The sequence below is a fragment of the Megalopta genalis genome, chromosome 5 (assembly GCF_051020955.1).
Source record: "Megalopta genalis isolate 19385.01 chromosome 5, iyMegGena1_principal, whole genome shotgun sequence".
In the NCBI taxonomy this organism is placed as follows: Eukaryota; Metazoa; Arthropoda; class Insecta; order Hymenoptera; family Halictidae; genus Megalopta; species Megalopta genalis.
This window is the reverse complement of record NC_135017.1, coordinates 20,885,609-20,907,134: the sequence shown is the minus strand read 5'-3', so window position 1 is coordinate 20,907,134 and position 21,526 is coordinate 20,885,609. Positions and strand designations below refer to the sequence as shown.

The following is a 21,526-nucleotide window of genomic DNA, read 5'->3' as shown; positions in this document are numbered from 1 at the left end:
GAAATTTTTCATTATTCTCTGAATTATATTTCTAAAAAATTATACGACCACATTTGTAAAAGAACACCCCTTACCAGGCCGCTGACACATGATATTGGCAGGGGTTACTTCGAAGTGCTGTAGCTTCGCGAAAAAAAATCGCAGCCACGATCCGTTTTTATCAAATTAAAGAGAAAAGATCGAAGTTAGTCACACTGTAAACGACATCCCCAAGAAAAATTTGACAAAGTCCGTGTATTTCGGCAAACTTGGCTATTTTCAGTACAACAAACATGGCCTTACATTTAGAGGCGTACAGTGGCAAGGATACGCCGCCCTTAAAATCAAGATACAGCGACATAAAGTAGAGGTTTCAAGCTTTAATTTAAAGAAAAGATCATCACGCTACGACGATTTTTCGCTTAGTTATCGACGATCAAAGTTGGTCAACTGTTTCTCGAAAATTTGTCTATATGCTAAAATATTTTTCAGCGGTGTAAAAAATCAAATTCCAAGACACACACCTGAGCCATTGTTGCACGTACTCGGCATCCCAGCCCTCCTCCTCGACCAAGAGAAGGGACGACGAGCCCATAGGGCTGGGAAGCTTGTACGGCGTGAAGTTGGTCGTGGCGGTCAGCTTCAGGCACAGATGACTGTCGGAAAAGCTGCGCATCACGTGCTGATACGGTAGCAGATCTTTGGTCGGCGGGTAGCTATGGCGAGGGTTGATCCCCACGGTGAGGTTCAGCGGTAGGAAGAGGACATCCGGATCACCGGCGTCTAAGGTGACCAGCCGTGCATCTGGAGAAACATCCGCCTCGGTCTCGTCGGTCGCTTCCTTAAGGTCCTCCAACCCCCGGGAAGGCTCTTGCCGGGCACCCTCCCCCTGCACGTCGCTGGACATCGTCGAGTAACCCTCGTCCCTGTTTCCGCTCTCCGGACTCTCGCTACCTTCCTCTTCCGACGGTTTTTGAGCTGCATTGTTAACAGACGTTTCGTTTTAGGACAATCATGTTGTTGTGCTTTAATTTCAGCATTCAGAAATTTTGAAGAAATCTGTTCTAGACGCCAACATTTCTTCTTTTTAAATAAATAAGTAACGATAAGACAGCAATAATAATAAGTAAAAAATAGTAATAAGTAAGAAATTATAATAAGTAAAAGATAGTAATAAGTAAGAAATTATAATAAGTAAAAAACACTAATAAGTAAGAAATTATAATAAGCAAAAAATAACAAGCAAAAGAATAATAAATAAGTAAAAATAATAATCAGTAGAAGGCAATAAATAAATTCTTCTTTTTCGTCAGTAGCTGATGCATTAAAGTAGCATAAACAAAAAGGACGATCGGTTAACTAAAACAATTAATAATTATTTCTAGGTAAACATATATATATATCACGAAACACTTGAAAAATTTATCAAGTTCCGAATAAAGTTCGTCAGTTTTCAATTAAAAAGTTCCGAAAAATCATAGTCTGTCGTCTAAAAATGCAATTATTTTTCGCACCCAGTGGTCTGTTCCTTCGGCACTTGGTGGCCGCCATGACTGGAATCTGGAGATTGAGTGACCTGGGCCTGGCCAAAGGGACCCAGGCGGGGTCCAAGCCGAGGGCAGCTACCACAGCAGCCGGTCCAGCCTCCAGGATCCCCTGTATCAGTTCTGACGGTGTTCCAGGTGTCGCGGCCTGTGCCAGCAGCCCGGAGAGCGCTCGATTTTGAGCCTCGAGCTCCCGGATGCGCCTCTGCAGCGCGCCGATCTCCTCCCTGAGACCCTGTGCACGAAACGGACACGGTCGTCAGCAAGTTTTCCGGGCTCGGGTCGCCGTGTACAAATAGAAAGCGCGATAGCAGACAGAAAAACGAGGACCGGAGACTTCGATGCTGGACTCCTTTTATTTTTGCGCGCGGAAGCGTTTGGAGCTGGTGCTATGTTACACAGAGTGTCCCATAATTATATTAACGCACGGAAAAGGACGATTGCCGAGGTAATTTGAAGCAACTTTTTCCTTTACAAAAATTATCTCCGAAGCATCGTTAACGAGTTATCAATGAAAAACGCTGACCAATGAGACGAGAGCTCGGCTGGCGCGACGCGACCGAACGGTCGGAGCCCAGTTCCGCTGATTGGCTCGGCCACGCCTCGCGCCAGCCGAGCTCGCCTCTCATTGGTCACTGTTTTCCGTTAATAACTCGTAAACGAAGCCGCGGATCGCATTTTCGCCGAGGAAAAAGTTACTTCGAATGACCTCAAGAATCTCTCCTTTCCGTTTATTATTCACCACTTTCCGTTAATTATGGGACACTCTGTAGACAAAGAGCGAGTGCAGAGAGAGTTTGGACTGAGAGTTTCTACTGCTGCGGAGAGCTAGACGCTGGCTTGATTATTAGGTGGACGTTTGTTAGAGTTCTAGCTAGTAATCCCAACGTTTGTTATCTGCAAGCGATGCTGCTTTCTTTGGCATAGCTGCGCGCAATCCGCGGTACGTTCGTATGCGAGATAGTGGTTCGTAGCTTTACGATGTTCCAGCACAGCAGATGCGGATGGATTAAACGGGAATCGATGTCGAAGGATGATCAGCTGATTGATGACAGACACGCTCAACCATGTTGCACGCTCATTAAAACATCTATTAAAAGTTGTGCAATTGTTGTATTAATTGTACATGATGGTGTGTCGAGATATTTTCACGCGTTCGGTGTTTCGTCGTGTAAATGTTCACGTCCGTATGCTCCTCCATTTTTTAATTCAACTTTTATCTCCATTTTTTATTTTGATTTTTATCTCCACTTTTTATTTCAATTTTTATCTCCACTTTTTATTGATGCTTTATCTACCGGAAGATGTTTAATCAGTTAGTTGTTACAATCTCTGTGAAAAGTGTGCAAGTTACTGTAATTAAATTATATATTTTATGAAATATATATTTTAATATATAAAATATTTATATATATTTAATATATAAAATATATAAGACAATAACATATAATTAAATATTAATATTTAATTAAACATCTAGTATATAATTAAATTTTAATACATGATTAAATATTGATATACAATTAATATATAATACATAAAATATATAATCCAATAAAGAAAGCCAATGCATATATTCTTCTTCATTAGTTCAGCAGTTTTTGACGAGTATACTCGTCCTGAAGAAACGGCAACATAGAATAAGATTGAAATATATTCTGAACAATTTTCAAACAAACTCTTGATTTTCCCAACTAAAAACTAACAGAAAACCACCGGTAGACAAAGCATTAATGAATTTGTTGAAACAGTGAGTACAGGAATCAGATATAAACCGGTTCCAACAGTGAAACCAAAAGCACACGAAATTACAAGGCGATCCTTCGTGCAAATATTCGAGGAGCACACGGTGTTCAATGCGATGCAGATGGGGCCCCATAATGGTACGCTAAGAAATGAATATGTACTCGATAGCAAATGTAGTATTACGATGACAACTATTATATCGTTAAAACGTTGATAAGACAAGGTAACGGATTTAATAACGTACGAACTCCGGATTAGTTTGGGCGCAATTGTTTAGCCAAGGTTACAGAAACTGGAAGAACATATGGTATCTCAGATATGGCGGACAGTTTTGTAAGTGCCGCAGAGAGACAGACGAAATCAGAGAAGAGAAGGAGAGAAAGAGAAAGACGAGTAGTCGAGGACGTTTTGGTAACGAGAGCATAGCAATGAACCTTTTGGGATAGAAGGGCGCGGACCACCTGGTTGGCGACGTCGTCCAGGCACCGCTCGTACTGGCGACGCTGAGCGTCGGCGTCCCGTGCCAATGCGGCGTGCTCGGTTTCCAAGGTCGCCAGACGTGCAACCAGCGCGGCATGCACTTCACCAGCACATGCAGCCTCCAAGCCGCGCAGCTGACCCCTCATCGACTCGTTCTCTAGCTGCAGCTTCGAGATCTGGGCTTGGTACTGATGCACGCGTGCCTGGTTGCAAACAGAGAAGGAGAGAACTGTATGAGCAAACTTCATAGAACAATCTTTTCATCGGCTGTCATTAGTGGACTGAGGATTTTATGCATTTGGGGCAAAATTGGGTGGTTGCAATTTAAGGTAGAAGGGTTGCGAGAACTTGAAACTGTTACTGTTTTATTTTTAATCTGTTATTGATAGTATTTTACTATTAATAATATAGATTGTATAATATAATAATATATATTATAATATTATTAATACTATTAGAGTAATTAAAAGAGAAGTGAACTTATTATTTAGTTTCTACTTGTTGCAACTGCAGACATTGTCTTGATGCAGACAATTATATTTAATATAATAATAATATATATTATACTATCATTAATACTATTAGAGTAATTAAAGAGAAGTGAACTTACAATAGAAACTAAATATAGTTTCTACTTGTTGCAACTGATGCAGACAATTTTTATTCTGTATAAAAATCCGCTGTCATTAGATTAGAATTGCTACACTGCGTACAAAATAATAAACAAAATAATCATTTGCATTAGAAGCCATTTTTCTTCTAAATTAAGAATGATTTGTTCTGACCTATATAGTATTTCCATTTTGTATGACCTATTGCATTTTATGTATATAAAATTGAGCCCTGTGACTCGTACAACGATTACATATTTTACAGTATTTTTTAAACATAAACAGATCTGGCCATTTGAACATTATTTTGATAATCGATGACTTACATAAATGTATAAATATATAATATATAATTATAATATATCATACATATAATTATATACAATAATATACAATATATTATTATATACAATAATATACAATATATTATTATATACAATAATATACAATATATTATTATATACAATAATATATAATATATAATTATAATATATAATATATATAAATAGGTCTGACTTATTGCATTTCACGCATATGAAGAAATTGAGCGCTTTGACTCGTGCAACCTGGTGCAACAGTTGCACTTTAATCCTCACAAGAAATGCACGCTGCTCTGCAGCTCGGACGGGCATAAAAAAGCGTCGGGTTTCAAACTCACAGAGTCACGGTATCATCGACCTTGGAACTGTCGAAGACACGAAGTCAAAACAAACGCTCCACGAGACTCGCACTCTCGCACGACTATGCAACACCGTTGCCCTCCAACAGCAACGTCTCCGGTTTCGGCGTCTCGCGAAAGGCTCGAGATTTCTCCATAGAGCCGACTGTGCTTTTCTTTTTTTTTGCAAGCGTGCTCGTTGCAGCCCGTAGCAGGAGTTAATAACACGACCAAGCGTTATTAGCAGAAAGGCGTTTAACGTTAAATTAGGGCTGCGGAGACCTGTCGTAGACAGGGGTGCTAATAGAGGGTGCGTGTGTCTGATTTATAACAGTCGTGCCAGCCAGGCGGCCCTTGCTAATGTCTACACCCCCTTCTTCGGGAAAGTGAAGGGAGGCCAACGATTTTCTGTCATCCTCCTCGGCCGAAAATAAAAATACAAACTGGCCGCTTCTTGGAATTCTCCGTGCGGCACATCTGACTCCTCGCTGCCGTTTCTCTCCCCTCTCTCTCGCCCTCTCTCACCCTCTCTCTTTCTCTCTTACTTGGAATCCCCTTTTCTGGCTCCCTAGGATTTTCCCCACCTTCAATTCTGTCTCCTTCTCTCTTTCTCTTCATCTCCATTTTCTCTAAAATTTGTCTTCAATTCCGTTTCTCTGTCTTCGACTCTCTCTCTCTCTCTCCCTCTCTCTCTCTCTCTCGCTTTCTCGGAATCTGCTCTTCTCGCTTTCTAAAATTTTCACTACCGTCTGTCTCGTGTTCTCGCTTGCTCTCTCCTTCCCTCTCTCTCTCTCTCTCTCTACCCTCCCTTTCTCTCATTGTGTGTGTGTGTGTGTGTGTGTGTGTGTGTGCTTCTCGCGAGTCTGCTTGGTAATTTATCGTCACACGGCGACGGGAGACAGACTGCCGCTTCCGCGCCTCTAAATTGCACGCATCGACCTCGTGAAATTTCTAATCTAATTTTGAGGCGGTGTCACCGCGGCGGTTAACGGCTTGAGAAAGCGCCGGAGCCTCGGAGGCTCGGCAACCTGACAGCTTGAGACGCATCGAACCACGAAGACGTATTTGCTGGGTGGCGAGGGGATGATAGACGGCCGCGCGAGGGCGTTTAATCGAAAGTGTGCGCGATAACGTTGGTTATGGCTTCGGCATTGTTCGTGTAATAAATTCGTAAAACAATGATTCAGACAATATAATATGTAGATATTATATTTCTTTTCTTCCCTTTTCTCTTCTTTACGTAAGTGAGGGCTTTGTTTTTTTAAATTTTGCTGTTACTTGGAGTGAGAAAAAAAAATTTGGAACCCTCGGTTTTTAATCTGACCCTATAACGAAAATTAAAAAATTGCCTTTTGTACTATATAATATCCAGAGTCGAGCTACAGGCGCTGCAGGATTTTAAAAACTGCAGATTTATTAGTTTTTGGTGAAAATCGCGATAAAACTGCGATTTTTGCGATTTTTAATTTGTTGTATCTCGCAACAACGTGAACCGATCTCGATAAAATTTTCAGCATGCATATAAGTTACCGGGATCTATGGGAGACATTTTTTAAATTTTCGTTATAGGCTCAGATAAGAAAGTTAAGAAACGAGAGATGTTTGTTTTTTTGTCATTCCAAGTAATATCAAAGCTAAAAAGAAAGTATTTCAGTCATCGTCCAGTAGACCTCATCTAAAAAAAGTTCAAGTCATTCAGCCCAGTTTCAAAATCATCTAAAAAAAGATTCAAGTTATTTAGCCCAGTCTCAAAAGTATCTAAAAAAAATTCAATTCATTTAGCCAAGTCTCAAAATCATCTAAAAAAAATTCAAGTCATCTAGCCCAGTCTCAAAATTATCTAAAAAAAATTCCAGTCATTTAGTCCAGTCTCAAAATCATCTAAAAAAATTCCAGTCATTTAGTCCAGTCTCAAAATCATCTAAAAAAATTCAAGTCATCTAGCCCAGTCTCAAAATTATCTAAAAAATATTCAAGTCATCTAGCCCAGTCTCAAAATTATCTAAAACAATTCCAGTCATTTAGCCCAGTCCCAAAATCATCTAAAAAAATTCAATTCATTTAGCCTAGTCTCAAAATCATCTAAAAAAATTCCAGTCATTTAGCCCAGTCCCAAAATCATCTAAAAAAAGATTCACGTCATTTAGTCCAATCTCAAAAAATGTATTGCACTTTAAAAGACGCACGAACACTTCTGTGTGCCACTGTACATGTATGTCCATAGTATCCGGGTGTCCCAATATTTTATACAGTTCCAGCAGGAGCGTGATTTCAATTCCGCGATGCTCTCCTGAAATTTATGTCCGTCGAGCGGCCGATTCGATTTGATTCCGCAGCCGGCATTGGCTGCGGAGGCAGGAGGAGAGGCATCGTGAAAACCCCGTGTAGCCCCCGGTTCGCGTTACGTCGTCGTCGATAACCACGGCCAGATAACGAGGGACACCCTTCGGATTCTCTCACGTGCCGATCCGAAACGGCCGAGCGTTTATTGTCGCGGCCGTTTTCGTTTTTCCAAGCCGGGGAGGAGAGGCGCGCGATGACACCGCCGTAAAAAGCTTTTGCTCCCTCGTCCAATAACAGCCGCCCCGGCACGGGCCACTGGCCGGTTATTGTGTCTCGCGTGCGAGTTGTCATGCGGAATTGTTGTTCCTGGCAGCGAGCGCAACGCTAGACAATGGTCTCGATCGTCCGACGGTTCGAGCGTGTGCCGGCCGCGTGTATCGAATAATGCTGCTTCCGTTCCGTTTATTACCGAGCAACCGGGCCTCCGGACGCTCGATCTCGATGCCGATTAAACAGATCGCGAATGGTATGGACTTATCCGTCCGACGACGGCGCCGTCGTTTCGCCGTGACGTTTCCATTAGCTCCTCGATGGCTCGCCTCGTGCCGGGAAACGAACCCGGAGCCGAGACCGCCCCGATCAAAAGCTTCTTCTCTTCGATGTCTAGCTCGAAAAAATTGTAACATTGTTCCTGGATTATCCGGGATCGACCGTGGCATCGGGGGATGGGGCAGCTGCTGCTTTATGTTAGCCACGGTGGCTCGCGAAAGGGTTCGAACGCGGTCTAAAATGGAAGAACTTTTTTCTGTTGGACTCGATGAGATGTTCAGAATGTGCATATAAGATGCCAAGATATACGAATAAATATTTGCAGAACGTTAAAGGTTCAAGCTCGACGCGAAATTAACGAAAAATAAAAATAATGTACCATAATGCATGGGTACAGGCTTAAAAAAGTTATCGGGGCTTTAACCCCGTGATGTTGATAATGTTTACCACAATTTCAAGAGCTTCGTTCGGCAATTTTTCAAAACACATCGTCGATGACAATTCTCGCAGATTTTTTATACTTTTTATTGTATCTAATAGCAACAGCAGTTTATTTTATTTAAATACCGAAAATTGTACAAACAAAGGAAGGAATTTCCGAATGCACCGCCAGAGATTGTGCATCGAAAATTGTTTCGTAGCGAGGCGAATCGCAGCTTCAAAGGGCACCGTTCAGTTTCGAGAGAATAAAGAGAAAGAGAGAGAGAGAGAGAGTTCGTCGCCGGTCGATTAGGATCTTTGAAACTTTGTTTGCCCGCCGCTTAAATAAAGTTCCGTTCAATCGAGTGTAGCAACATACACATGCGACTCCCTTCGCTCCCTCCGCCATGTCATATTTCGTAACTCCATTGTGCAGGAAGGGGTGAGGTTCCAGCGGCCCCTCCCCGCCCGTCGCCCCCTGAAAACAAAACGCTTCTCCGGGTCGCAGGCATTTTGGAGAGCGGCGCGCAGGTTCCCGGCGAATACAACAATTTCCAGTTCATATTGCAGGCCGGCTCGCAATAACCGACGATACGCTGGTCCACGTATTTGCCGACGGCCAATATTCCTGACTTAACAAAGTAACACGGAGGCCCCGTCGCCGTGCCGCGCTCGGCTCGGCTCCGCTCCGTTCCGCTTACGGATCCTCTAGGAAGGGATCGGACACACAGAGTTCGAGTCTCTCATTGGCTCCCGACGTTTCGATCTAAACCGGAAGTCGGACGAAGCGAGAAAGACACCTTTTTTTATTTTTTTTGGGTTGTCCGGAAAATTGTTTCGTTTTTTAACAAATTGAAGTGCTGAAGTAGCAATCGATTCGGTATTTTGACGAGAAAAAAGCAGAATATCTAGCGGTCACAAGATTTCAAAGCTACCAGAAAAATGGCGGAAAGTTATTTTTTGCTCCGAACAGTAAGAAATACAATCTAATACAATATAATGCAATAATAATACAATAATAATGCAATATAATACAATACTAATAAATTATACAATATATATATTGTAATATAATTATCAATATTATAATACTAATATATTAGTATAATACGTGCTATTATAAATTATAAATCAGTCATACACTTTCAATTGAACAGTCCACAAAATATTAAAATAAATACGAAGTGGCGAAGACGTTGAAAAAACGTAAAAATCTCGTCACACTGTGTGTGTTCGATGTGTAAAAAATGAAAGGAAAAATACATCTCTACGCAACTATTGCTTTTTCACAATTAGGCAATTTCTATTTTGCATAAAGATCCGCGGTCTAACGATTACATTTAAAATAATGCCAGATAAATGACAATGCGAATAAAAAGACCCGCATTGTTCGACAGACGGGTTTGTCTGAAACGGGGGGAAAGTTATCGAATTTTGTCTAAAAAAACAGGGAGACCTCGGCGCAGCGCGCGACGCTGCAAATGAAAAGGGAGGAACAGTAAACGCTCGCCGTTTACCGAGAACCCTTAGAACGTACGCACTATCTCGTTCACGGCCGGTTTGCTTCTAAAAGAGTCGTAGATTCAGGGACGAGGGGTGTGCATCACTGGCCCCCACGAAATACCGTTTATTATCGATCGTCACTCGATCCCCCCGGTTCAATGTCGGCCTCGCCCCCACCGATCTGCCAGAACCCCTGAAAATCCCTCTATCGGCTACGAGGAACCGAACGCGCGCCTGCAAAGAGTCCTTTCTCTCTCTCGCTCTCTTTTGCTCTCTCTCTCTTCTTTCTCTCGCTCTCGCTCTCTCTCTCGCTCTCTTTTGCTCCCTTTCTCGCTCTCTCGGTATCTTTTGCTCTCTCTCTCTCTCTCGCTCTCTCGCTCTCTTTTGCTCTTTATCTCGCTCTCTCGGTATCTTTTGCTCTCTCTCTCACTCTCTCGCTCTCTTTTGCTCTCTTTCTCGTTCTCTCGCTCTCTTTTGCTCCCTTTTGCTCTCTCTCTCGCTTTCTTTTGCTCTCTTTTGCTCTCTCTCTCGCTCTCTCTCGCTCTCTTTTGCTCTCTTTTGCTCTCTCTCTCGCTCTCTTTTGCTCTCTCTCTCTCGCTCTCTCGCTCTCTTTTGCTCTCTATCTCGCTCTCTCGCTCTCTTTTGCTCTCTCTCGCTCTCTTTTGCTCTCTTTTGCTCTCTCTCTCGCTCTCTTTTGCTCTCTCTCTCTCGCTCTCTCGCTCTCTTTTGCTCTCTATCTCGCTCTCTCGCTCTCTTTTGCTCTCTCTCGCTCTCTTTTGCTCTCTATCTCGCTCTCTCGCTCTCTTTTGCTCTATCTCTTCTTTCTCTCGCTCTCTCTCTCGTTCTCTCGCTCTCTGGCTGTTCGATTTTACTTTCGAAGCGAACAACATTCCATACCCTCGAGCCTCGCCGTCACACGCTCGGCCGCCATTTCCCAACGCCCCCGACCACCCCCTTCGAGAGCCTTCTGTTCCGAATGGCCGCCGATTTTCCGTCGAAAAGTTACTTCGCAACTGCGCTCTCGATAATTCTATCCTCTGACAGCTGCAGGGACTCGATTGCCCGGTAATTGATCCTTGCACGCGAGTTTTCTATTATACCGACCGGGGATCAGACGGCCATCTTTGGGCACCGTATCGGCGGCCCACTTTATTTGTTCCGGGTTGCAAGCCGAGGGATGTCCGGGGTACCCTTCTTTGTTTCACTCTCGAGTTGCTTTCGGTATTGTTCCGAGGCTGCGGCGGGTCCTGATCGAACAATTTTCGAGGGTTGGAGTTCGACTTACCAATTGCCCAGTTACTGTGCGATGTGGAGAGAGAGTTTTTTTCAAAATATTTATATTTATATTTTTTTATATTTTTCTATGTTATATTTTTTTATTGAGAGATCTAGTTGTCTATAATAATAATAACAATAGTTGTTTAGACGATTATCAGGGAATATCGTTGGAAAGAATAATGTGAAAGAATGTCGCGTCTCGGAGACGCAAAGAAGTCACTCGATTGTTATGATACGTTAAAAAATTGTCTTGCCTAAAATAAACCAATGACAATCTCAAATTAGCCTGAAAAAGCTTCCGTTGCATTTTCCCGAATTAAACGAACGAATTAACGAACATCGAAAACTTACCTCGTAAGAAAGCGTGAGCGTAGTCTTCTCTTGCTTCAGCTGTTCGGCCCTGTGCTTGTGTTGCAGCAACCCCCGAGACGACTCCTCCATCCTGCAACAAATCAGACACGGTTCAAGGAACAGTCGAATTTTAATTCCCGGCGAAAAGATTCTAATTGAAAGAGCCCCCGATCGCTTTCGAACCGTTTGCGCGAACTATGCGGACGGAGGCCGTTGTTACGCTCGTTCCGTTTGCCCGTTCACCCGGCCGTGAATTATTGCTATTTGAAAATTCAATTAAGCCGACAAATGAGACGAACGATGGAACAATGCTCGCCCGTATCGGCGCATTTGCATAATGCGAATGACGAATATCTTTTGTCGAACGGCGGCGGCGGCGCTTCGGATATTTTCCAGAAGAGTTCGCGAATAATTATCAGAAGCGTCTCATTTGCGGCCGTAGAGCATTTTATTAGTAATATTAATAAATATTATAATTTAGTATAATATAATTTAATATGATATAATTTATATAGTATAATTTAATATAAAATAATTTATATAGTATAATTTAGTATAATATCATTTATATAATATAATCTAATATGATATAATTTATATAATATTTAATATAAAATAATTTATATAGTATAATTTGGTATAATATAATTTATATAGTATAATTTAGTATAATATAATTTTTATATAGTATAATTTAGTATAATATAATTTATATAGTATAATTTAGTATAATATAATTTATATAGTATAATTTAGTATAATATAATTTATATAGTATAATTTATAATATATATTAATTTATATAATATATAATATAATATAATATAATTTAAAGTGTACAGAACGATGGCGCCGGTAACCCACTTAAGGGTTGAAATTAGCCCGCAGTTCGAAAGCGACGGTCCGCCGTCAGCCGAGAGACGTCTCCGCGGAGGCGTGAAGCGATCGGATCGCGCGATGGAAAAAATTCGCGGCCCTCGCTCGCCGTTGATTCGATTATCTGTTTCTTTGGAACGGTGATTCGCGCGTGACTTTCCTCGACAAATTTCTTCATGCGCACGCTCCGCGGGCTTAATGATCTGATTAGAGATACAAGAGGAGGGTTCCCGGGGATGCTGAGATACGAAGCCGATTTAAGCTTTTCGAGGGAGACGAACCGAGGGCTTTCCTCAACGCTTGGCAACACCCTTTCCCGTTTCCCTTCGCCGTTCCCGGCGCGGCCATGCTTCCTTCCAGCTATCCGGAGAGCCAACTTTCGAACTAACTGCCGACTTTCGGGGCCGGCCTGCAATTGTTTTCTATCACCGGAGCCATCTGCAGTCACGCGGAAGGGTTTAATGAAGATTAATTGGCAATTACTTAGCGGCACTCGACTCTGCCATCGCCACGCACCCGCTCGCACCGAGGGGCGAACTTTTGCGAATGGATACTGTTTTCTTCTTTAATCGCGTGCTAGAGCCACGTTTCCGCCGCGGTCTGCCGATTATCAGCCGGGAATCGTCGCTAATGCTTCGACGAACGCTCTCTCATCGCGGCGTCGCGCGAAATCTCGTCAATTCTTTGACGGCAAGTCTCCATACATCGTAGCCGACGTTTCAACCCTCTCGGATAGGGCGAAGTTGCGACAGTTCTGTTGATGCATTGTCGTGGAAGCGAACCCTCTGCGGTCTGGACGAGACCGCAATGCTATTGTTCTAATAAATGTACGAAACGCAGCTCGTTATTTTCTGTTCTTTATTTATTTAGAAAAATGTTCTCTTCGCCTTGCATCCAATTGGAAGCAAAACGAAGCAAAACATTATACTGCGATATTATAAATATTGTAAAGTATTTATATATTATAAAATATTTATATTTTATAGTATACATAAAATATTACGATATATTCTATTGTAAAAAGTTAACAGCAGTTTCAACGCTTTAAAGTCTGTCAACAGAATTTTCAATTATTTCAATTATCGTGTTATACTCGAAGGAATCTTGAAATATATTTTTCGATATCATTACGATATTTTTACGATATCTTTTTATCGAATTATATCGCTGGGTCGACTTGTTTGCACGCGACATAAATTGCAGTTCCCGTCGAAAAATAGAATAAAGCCGTTCAACCGTAAATCGTAGCCTTCGAAAAATCATAAAATCATCCCTGCCAAATAATGCATTAATTTAATCTCATATCGCAACGGATCTTCCGTTGTTGAACGTTTAGCAGCCCCGCCGAACTATAAATATAGAAAACGAATTTCCTGATTAAGTTTCCGCGGTAAGAAGTAATCAACGGAAAATATCGCGGTAACATGAAACGCGGCGCAACGTCAGGTCTGACTGGCATTAATTAACCGGGACAATTCAGGTCTGCGCCGAAGCTGTCAGTCAACGGAACGCGTAATAATTAAAGATGGGATCGCGCAACGTCGAAATGGAAAACAACGATATTAATTAAAGTTCTGCCGCACAGAATCCGGCGAACGGTGTCTCGATTCCAATTACTTTGCCGCTCGGTCCCGGGCTCCGAGGGCCCCGGTTAGTTCTCCACCCGGCGCCGCGCCCGTTCTCGTCTCATAGAAGATTCATTTGTGTACACATCGGATCGTGAAAAGAAACTCCGCGAATAAGCTGATTGTCCCGGCGAACTTGCTTGTTCAGTGCCGGGCCCCGGAGTCTGTGTACATTTCGGGAGAGTTCGAGGACGTTTAATCGGCTTAAAACTCCGCTCGTTAAAGTTCCCGGGTTTACCTTAACTCTTAATGTGCTTCTAAAACGATTATGAAAATGGTCTTCGCCGGATCGAACTGTCCGATCGGCCTTAACGAAAGATAAACCTCGGCTACGGTTCGCGCGGCAGCTTCTTATCCGGTTAGCGTTCGATCCCCGCCACGAGCTCGGCTCGTTCATCGACGAGTCTCCTTCGTTAAGTCGCTGCGTGAGTCTCGCAGAAACGTACTTGTCGCTGGCCGACGCGCGATAAATCTGTCTCGATTGCGAACAGAATCGCAGAAGTCTACGGACGCGTCGTTTGCGCGTGGCAGTGCTAAATTCAAACTTTGTTCGTTGGAATAGTAAATACTGTTTTTTACAGCTATTTTCAAAAGCCAGAAGCTCGTTGCTCCAAGAAGACGCCAAAGTAAAAACGAGCACTGGTTTTGGCAAAATTGCACTGTCGTTTCATTAGTGAAAATCTGTTCGCGAGACAAACATTTTCTATCTCTGTCGCGATGATTAATAAACGATACACGAAAGATCCAAGGACAATAATTTATTGAATTTTGCTTCGTTCTAATTCTGCTTTGTTCTAGTTCTGCTTTATCGTTTAATTTTGCTTTATCCTAATTTTTACTTCGTACCAACAAACTGAGTTGCATTCGTTCGTGCGTAGAAAATTAATATTTTAATAATATTAATAATCCGAAAATAGCGTGAAAGTGTTCCGTGTCTCACCGTGCGTCATACTGATGCATAAAATTCTGATCATCGGCCGTGATGGACGTTGAAACTCGAACACGTGGAAGTTACCGTTTCTTCCGGGGGCGCCGTTGAAGCGACCATCGTCGTCGGAGCTAACGTAAAACGGGGCGAAAATTTATGCGAAGAGCCTACGAATGGTAAGAAACGAAGGAGCGGTGCCCCGGCGACACGAGGTTAACGCAATAATTCAGGAGGATCCACGAGTAACCCCGTAACCTCCTTCATTAGACTTTTACCCCGCGGTCGATTCCGCCGACGAAATGGGGGACTTTCGACGGTGATTCCCGGTAACTTATCAACTGGGGTGCCGTTCCGGATGGCGGGCTTAAGAACAATGCTGCGCAAACAGTAATTATAAGCGCAAACAGAACAGCGATTGCCGCCGAGCTAGTTATACGCCGGATAATCAAGATTGCAGTCTTGGGAATTCAGTTTGCATAGGAGACCCTCGCGATCTCTTCGCGAGACTCCGTGGTTAACCTTCGGCCCATCGCGAATCCACGATCGTTCCCTCCGGCGAGCTGTTTCTTTCAATTAATTCTAGCTGAAATTTCGGTTCTTCCAGGACCGGGAAGTTTTCTTTTTAAATGCGACGAGATTGTACGGGTTTTCTTGAGAATTTTTTGTTGCATTGCAGTTCGCCTCGATATTTCACAGAGGGATTTTAATTTATTGCCAGCCTGTGACTTTTTTTGTTCATCGAAGTATGCTTTTATTTTATAAAATTGACAATTTTATTACTGATATTTACTTGTTCGCTTAACATTAACGTATACTGCATACGTAATAAACGAGAAACGCAGGAAAAATCAAATGCTTGTAAAAGTTAAAAATTCAGATTATTGCTGCAGAGTGGTATTCGGCATTTCACCCTAATTTCTCCCTAATTTCTCGCTAATTGTTGACGATCGGTTACCATGAAAAAATCTATAAATAAGTATATAATACAAAAACGAACCGCAAGGCTCGAATAATCGTATCTCCGCTTCCCAAATCGTCCATTTTCGTGCGCAATCTGAGCGCGAATTAGGGAGAAATAAATTACTGCATTCATTTGGAGCCGGTTCGACGTCAAGTCCCTATTATCAACACGGAGCCAATTTAACATAGCCTATGTAAAAGTGATATTAAATCAGCGATCACCCCTTAAAGGTCAACGAACCTACGCCGACCGGCTTCCGAGCCGGCCGTATTTAAATCCGCGAAACGCGCACAGCTTTTGTCGCCGAAAGTGCCGAAAAAAGGCCAAAAATGTCGCCGTTCGCCGTCCACAGATTGCGATCGAACCACCCACACGCGGTCAGAATGCGCCAAAATCCGACGCAGCCGCGGGGTTAATTGAAAATAATTCCCACCCTTCGACCCTTCCACAAGCGTCGCCGGGTTTCCCGGCGTTGGACGCGTGCCGCCGGCAAAACTGTCCGAATCGTGATAAAAGTCCTCCGCAACGACGCTGTCCAAGCGTTTCCGGCGATCCCGGCGAGGCGGTCGGAAGATGATTATCGTTTAATGAAAGTCCGACGACGCGTTTCCGCGTGTAATTCGACGCGGCGTGTTCCTGCATCATTATAATCGAGTTTGCGCTGCAATAGCCGTAAATCACGAGAAACGGCTTGGCCGCTGCCATGCGGCCTGGCTGGCGATATAGTGACTCGGTTGGCTGGCCCCCCGTGTTTTAGGGGTTGGGGGGTTGGTGCGCGTTAATGTCTTCGAATCTCGCGGTAACGGCTGCCTTCCGTTCGCGTCTTGCAGCCGCGTCGCGGCGCAGCGCTCTCGGAAATGCAGACGGTGATCGTTTGTAATATAGCTGCGCCGATGTATCCGCACCCGGCGAGGAATGCAAATTAATTTTGGGTTGATTAGATTGAGCACTGTTCACCGACGCAGGCAAACGGGACGTCCTGAACAAGCTTCGAGCCGTCTGAGCTCGATATGTTCACTGATGAGTTCACTGTTTCGAAGGAATCTGTTCTAGAAGTGTGGACGCCAATGCTTCTTTTTTTAAATAAATATAATAACAATACGCTAAATAAATATTATAATAATAATATAAGTAAAGAATAACAAGTAAAATATGATAATAATAATTAGTGAACAGTAATAATAAGTGGGCAAAAATAATAAGTAAGGAGTAACAATAAGTATACAATAATAATAATTGAACAAAATAAGAAGTGGCATAGTAATAAACAAATAATACGTGACAAAAAATAATAAACAATCGCTCTTCTATTTCGTTTATTTTCGAATAAAAGAATTAATAAGTAAGAAATGTAGTAAGTAAGAAAAGTGGTGAATAAAAAATTAGTAAATCAAAAAATTCGATGCTTAAACATGTTATGCGACAATATTTAATTATTTCATAATTAGCTTTATATTTATCGAAGGAGGCAGTAAAATTTGTTGCTCTCATATTTCGTTTATTTTCGAATAAAAAAATTAGTAAATAAAAAAGTATGTAGTAAGTAAAAAAAGTAGTAAATAAAAAAATTGGTAAGTAATAAAATTAGTAAGTAAAAAAATTAGTAAGTAAAAAAAGTAGTGAATAGAAAGAATAGCAAATAAAAAATTTAGAGAACGTAAAACTCAGCAAATAAAAAGCTCGGCGAACGAATGTTCACTGAGAACGTGGGAGGGTTAAATTACGAATCTTTCCACAGCCGATAGGTATCGACGGTGGAGCGTGCAGCTGGAAAGAGTCTCGTTCCACGAAACATAATTCACCGATGGTTCTATTGTATCCGAGTGGAGGGCCGGCAATTATTGCCGGGCCTGTGTCGGCCGGCTCGTAGGAGGATTGATCAAGACCTCCGTGTTTCTGTTCCTCCTCGACCGACTACTTCTTTCAGCGACAGAAAACATTCTCGGCGGACCATTAATCTCGTTTCGGTGAATTGAGTCGGATCGTGGGCATTTTTCAACGGCGAACCCGGCCCGGGAAGATGTATTGTTACAAGGCGGCTCGTGGTTGCTAAATGTCGTCGATTCCTCAGCGATAAATGGGAAAAAAGCGGACCCCGGGCCGGCCCTCCTACGATCGCGATAGAAACGTTCCTCCACGGGAATGATCAGATTTATCGCGGCGATCGTCGTAGATCGAATTTGTGGTTTTTCGTGTTACCGTGATAGACATCGGCCACCGTTCCGCGGGCTTTCTTTTTCCGGACGGAGGTCCGGGAATTGGACGCGAATCGGATCAGAGAACGTTGAAATATTATTTCTGTAGTCGATACGGAAGAGAATTGTATCGGACTTTTCACTGAACGCGAAGCTGTTCGTAACTTCGAACGTACGAAATTGAGAAAGTGTGTCAAAAGTGATCGATACTGAAGAAAAATGGCGAATAAAAGACCTTTCGCATTCGGAGCCATTTTAACTCGAAATCCAAAATAGTCTCTCTGTCCTATAGATATTTTCATTTCATAGTAACTTGGCGCATTTTTTAAACACATGGAAGTGAATTTTGCAACTCAGCTACACTTTTATCAATTTTTTAAAAATATATATAAATCTGTTAATATTAGAAAATCATTTTGAAACGCGACACGACAATTTTCAGTGTTGCCTCAGGGTCATCGCTCGACCGCAGATGCTCGATAGCATTTTTAATTAATTCTTACAAATAAGTAGCCCTTCAATTGACGGAGCTAACTCTATTTTCAACTCGAATTTTTGCAAAGTTGCATAAAGATCCGTGGTATAGTTAATCAGACGAGAATTGAAACGGAAGGAATTATTGCCAAACTTTTGACGAAACGCGGAGCTCCGAGCGAATTGTTATTAATTTCGAGGTAGCGGAAGGAATTGTTCCAAGGTTACAAGCAATAAGAGGAGATTAGGGAGTAATGCGACGTTGGTATTCGAGATACTTTATTTTTGCAGGAGAGAGAAAGATAGATGAAAGTGTGTCTGAGCGTCCGTCCGCTCGAGAAGGGAGTCACTCTCGAGTGCCTGCAATATAACGTACCTGAACTACTTGAATGTCTGATAAACTCGCGGTAATACTACTTCCTTTACGTCCCTCCGTTTGTGTTCCTAACGAAATAAGAAGAGAAGCATGACGAGTGGAAAGTCGGAGATAAAGTGGTTTCGTTCGGAGATCTCGATGTGTGCGCGTTCGTCAAAACAGTCACTCGGAACCCTTGAAAACGGGAGAACTGTTTCCATTTCACCATTTCGAAACAAGTATACACTACTATTTTTTAAGTAAAATTATACAAATCCACAGTTATGGATTCGATCGCGATGAAACCGGATTAAAAAGTGCAAAAAGATGCGTCGGCGAACTTGAAACTTCAACTTCACTCATAGTACAGTAATGTCCCCCTAATTGACGTTCAGATTCTGCACAAAACTGGACAATTTTTGGAAGAGGAGACACGATTATTCGATCCTCGTAGCTCATTTTTATAATTACGAATTTTCAACAGCTATAAAAAACGAGCGGCAAGGCTCGAATAATCGCATCTTCTCTCTCCAAATTGTACATTTCTGTGCACGATCTGAGCGTCAATTAGAGAGACATTACCGTATCTCCTTTTTATATGACAAAATGCATTTTATCCATATGAAATTGAGTTTTCTGACTCTCATAACAGTTGCAGTTTTACAGTTTTCATGCAGACTTCTTAAATCTAAACTCTGATAATATCAAACTTCTCTTAGAACACGCTATAACAATTTTAGTGACGCCACAGAGTCGCCACTCGAGCGCAAAGGGTTAAGAAACCAAAAAACCCGATCTCTTCGAGCCGTTAGGGTTGCGCCACCCCTGAGATAAATTTCTCGGACTTTACGACGTCTTCGAGGTCGCTGAGCAGACAGTGAAAGTGTCCGAGCATCTGTCGCGTCGAACGCGAGACAACCTTGCGACACGCAGTATTTTTAATCACTATGTCCATTAAGGCGGCCGTAAAACGTTAAACGTTCGCAACGGACCCAGCGCGGAGCTATAATAGTCTCGTCGTTGTCAAGGGATCTCGCGTGCGAGGAGAAACGACGGAGAAACAGCGAGAATCGTCGTCGTCGTCGACGTCGACGTCGTCGAAACCGTGGCTGTTCGCGTAATAATTTCGGCTGGCGATAATGGCGCCGGCACACAAAGGCACGGCACCGCCGCAAGGGTAGCTTTAACACCCGCCCCACGCGATTCAATAATATATCCGCGGATACCTGTTTACCTTAGCCGCCGTCTGCGTTTGCACAGCTCACGCGCGCGTAAACGTGCGTGCCCCTCTATCGGTCGCGTGCGATCTAACGTGTAAACAATAATTACTCGACGCCGGCGATCGTCGACCACCAAGATTTCCATTCGAATGTCCGGCGAAGTCCGATCGCGTGTCCTTGCGTTCCCCGAGGGGGAAGAAAAAACGCGGCGGCGCGCATTGGTTCGCGTAATTACTCGCGTCGCTTTGGCCGGGCTCGTAAATCCTGCGCAATTAAACAACGCGATTTTTACGCGGACGGGAGAATTCCGTTTGTAGCAATGGATTGGACGGCGCGGCAATTTATCCAGTTAGCTTAGTCACGGCGAGTATACTCGTCACGGAGAAGTGACAGTATTTTGTGTTGCGACGAGTATAGTCGTCGTGGAAAAGTGGCAGTATTTTGTGAAATGACGAGTATATTCGTCACGGAGAAGTGGCAATATGTTGTGAAATGACGAGTATATTCGTCACTAAGAAGTGGCAGTATTTTGTGAAATGACGAGTATACTCGTCACGGAGAAATGACAATATTTTGTGTCAGGACGAGTATACTCGTCATAGAGATGTGACAATAGTTTGCGTCACGACGAGTACACTTGTCACAGAGATGTCGCAGTATTTTATGTCACGACGAGTACACTCGTCACAGAGATGTCGCAGTATTTTATGTCACAACGCGTATACTCGCCATGAAGTAGCAGTACTTTGCGTCACGACGAGTATACTCGTCACAGAGCAGTGACAGCATGTTGTGTCGCGACGAGTATACTCGTCGCGCGTAAAATGCAGCGACCATTGGCGATTTAAATTCTTAAATTGAAAACAGAAACATATTCTCAAAGTTCAAGATGTTTAGAATATTTCAGAATAGTTTAGTTTTAGTATTACGTTTACATTGTTATAAAAATAAGATTAGAAAAGAATCACGATATTGGTGTTCGACGTGCAAAGCACCATTATACTATATATGCATAAAAAAAAACAGTTGTTCTATATTATCTTATCAAAGCAACAATAGGACATTGAATCCGATTTTCAACAAGCGTTATTGTAACATTTACCGTAAGTGACATACAACTTGAATTAAACAGCTCATAAATGAATATTTACGATACGAACAATCGTAAATTAAAAAATTGGTGACCCGTCATTTCGACGTAAATCTAGTATTAAAAACAATCGTTAAACAATAAAGTAGCGTGGTTTCCATATGTTTCATATTAAGCAGTTTTTCATAAAAGAAAAAAAATCTGTTGCAGAGCGAAAATTCGGCAAAAATCATCGCGCAACAAACGACCGATGTTTCTGATCGACGAAACGTACTTGACCCGATTCCCAGAGTGCATTTCGCGAGGAGAACAGCACCGGAACTGCCGTCGGAGCATCGTCGTTCCTAAAGGACGAGCGAAAATCCCCGGCTATAAATACAACGCTGGAGGAGCTTTTGTC

At 42.6% G+C, this 21,526-nt stretch overlaps 1 protein-coding gene across 9 annotated transcripts in view; it reads right to left on the bottom strand.

Annotated features, from left to right (window-relative positions):
- Positions 1 to 21,526, bottom strand: part of LOC117219772 (uncharacterized) — a 536,896-nt gene that overhangs the window by 13,524 nt on the left and 501,846 nt on the right. For 8 of the 9 annotated variants that reach the window (XR_013033574.1, XM_076522477.1, XM_076522476.1 and 5 more), the window contains 4 exons: positions 11,403 to 11,493; positions 3,704 to 3,952; positions 1,494 to 1,758; positions 504 to 957 (listed from right to left, as the gene is read on the bottom strand). Coding sequence is in view for 8 of the 9 variants with exons in the window: in XM_076522477.1 (XP_076378592.1) it covers positions 504 to 957; positions 1,494 to 1,758; positions 3,704 to 3,952; positions 11,403 to 11,493 (1,059 nt within the window). In the remaining variant the exon portion in view is untranslated. The remainder of the gene's footprint in view (positions 1 to 503; positions 958 to 1,493; positions 1,759 to 3,703; positions 3,953 to 11,402; positions 11,494 to 21,526) is intronic. The other variant, XM_076522479.1, reaches the window with a different exon arrangement.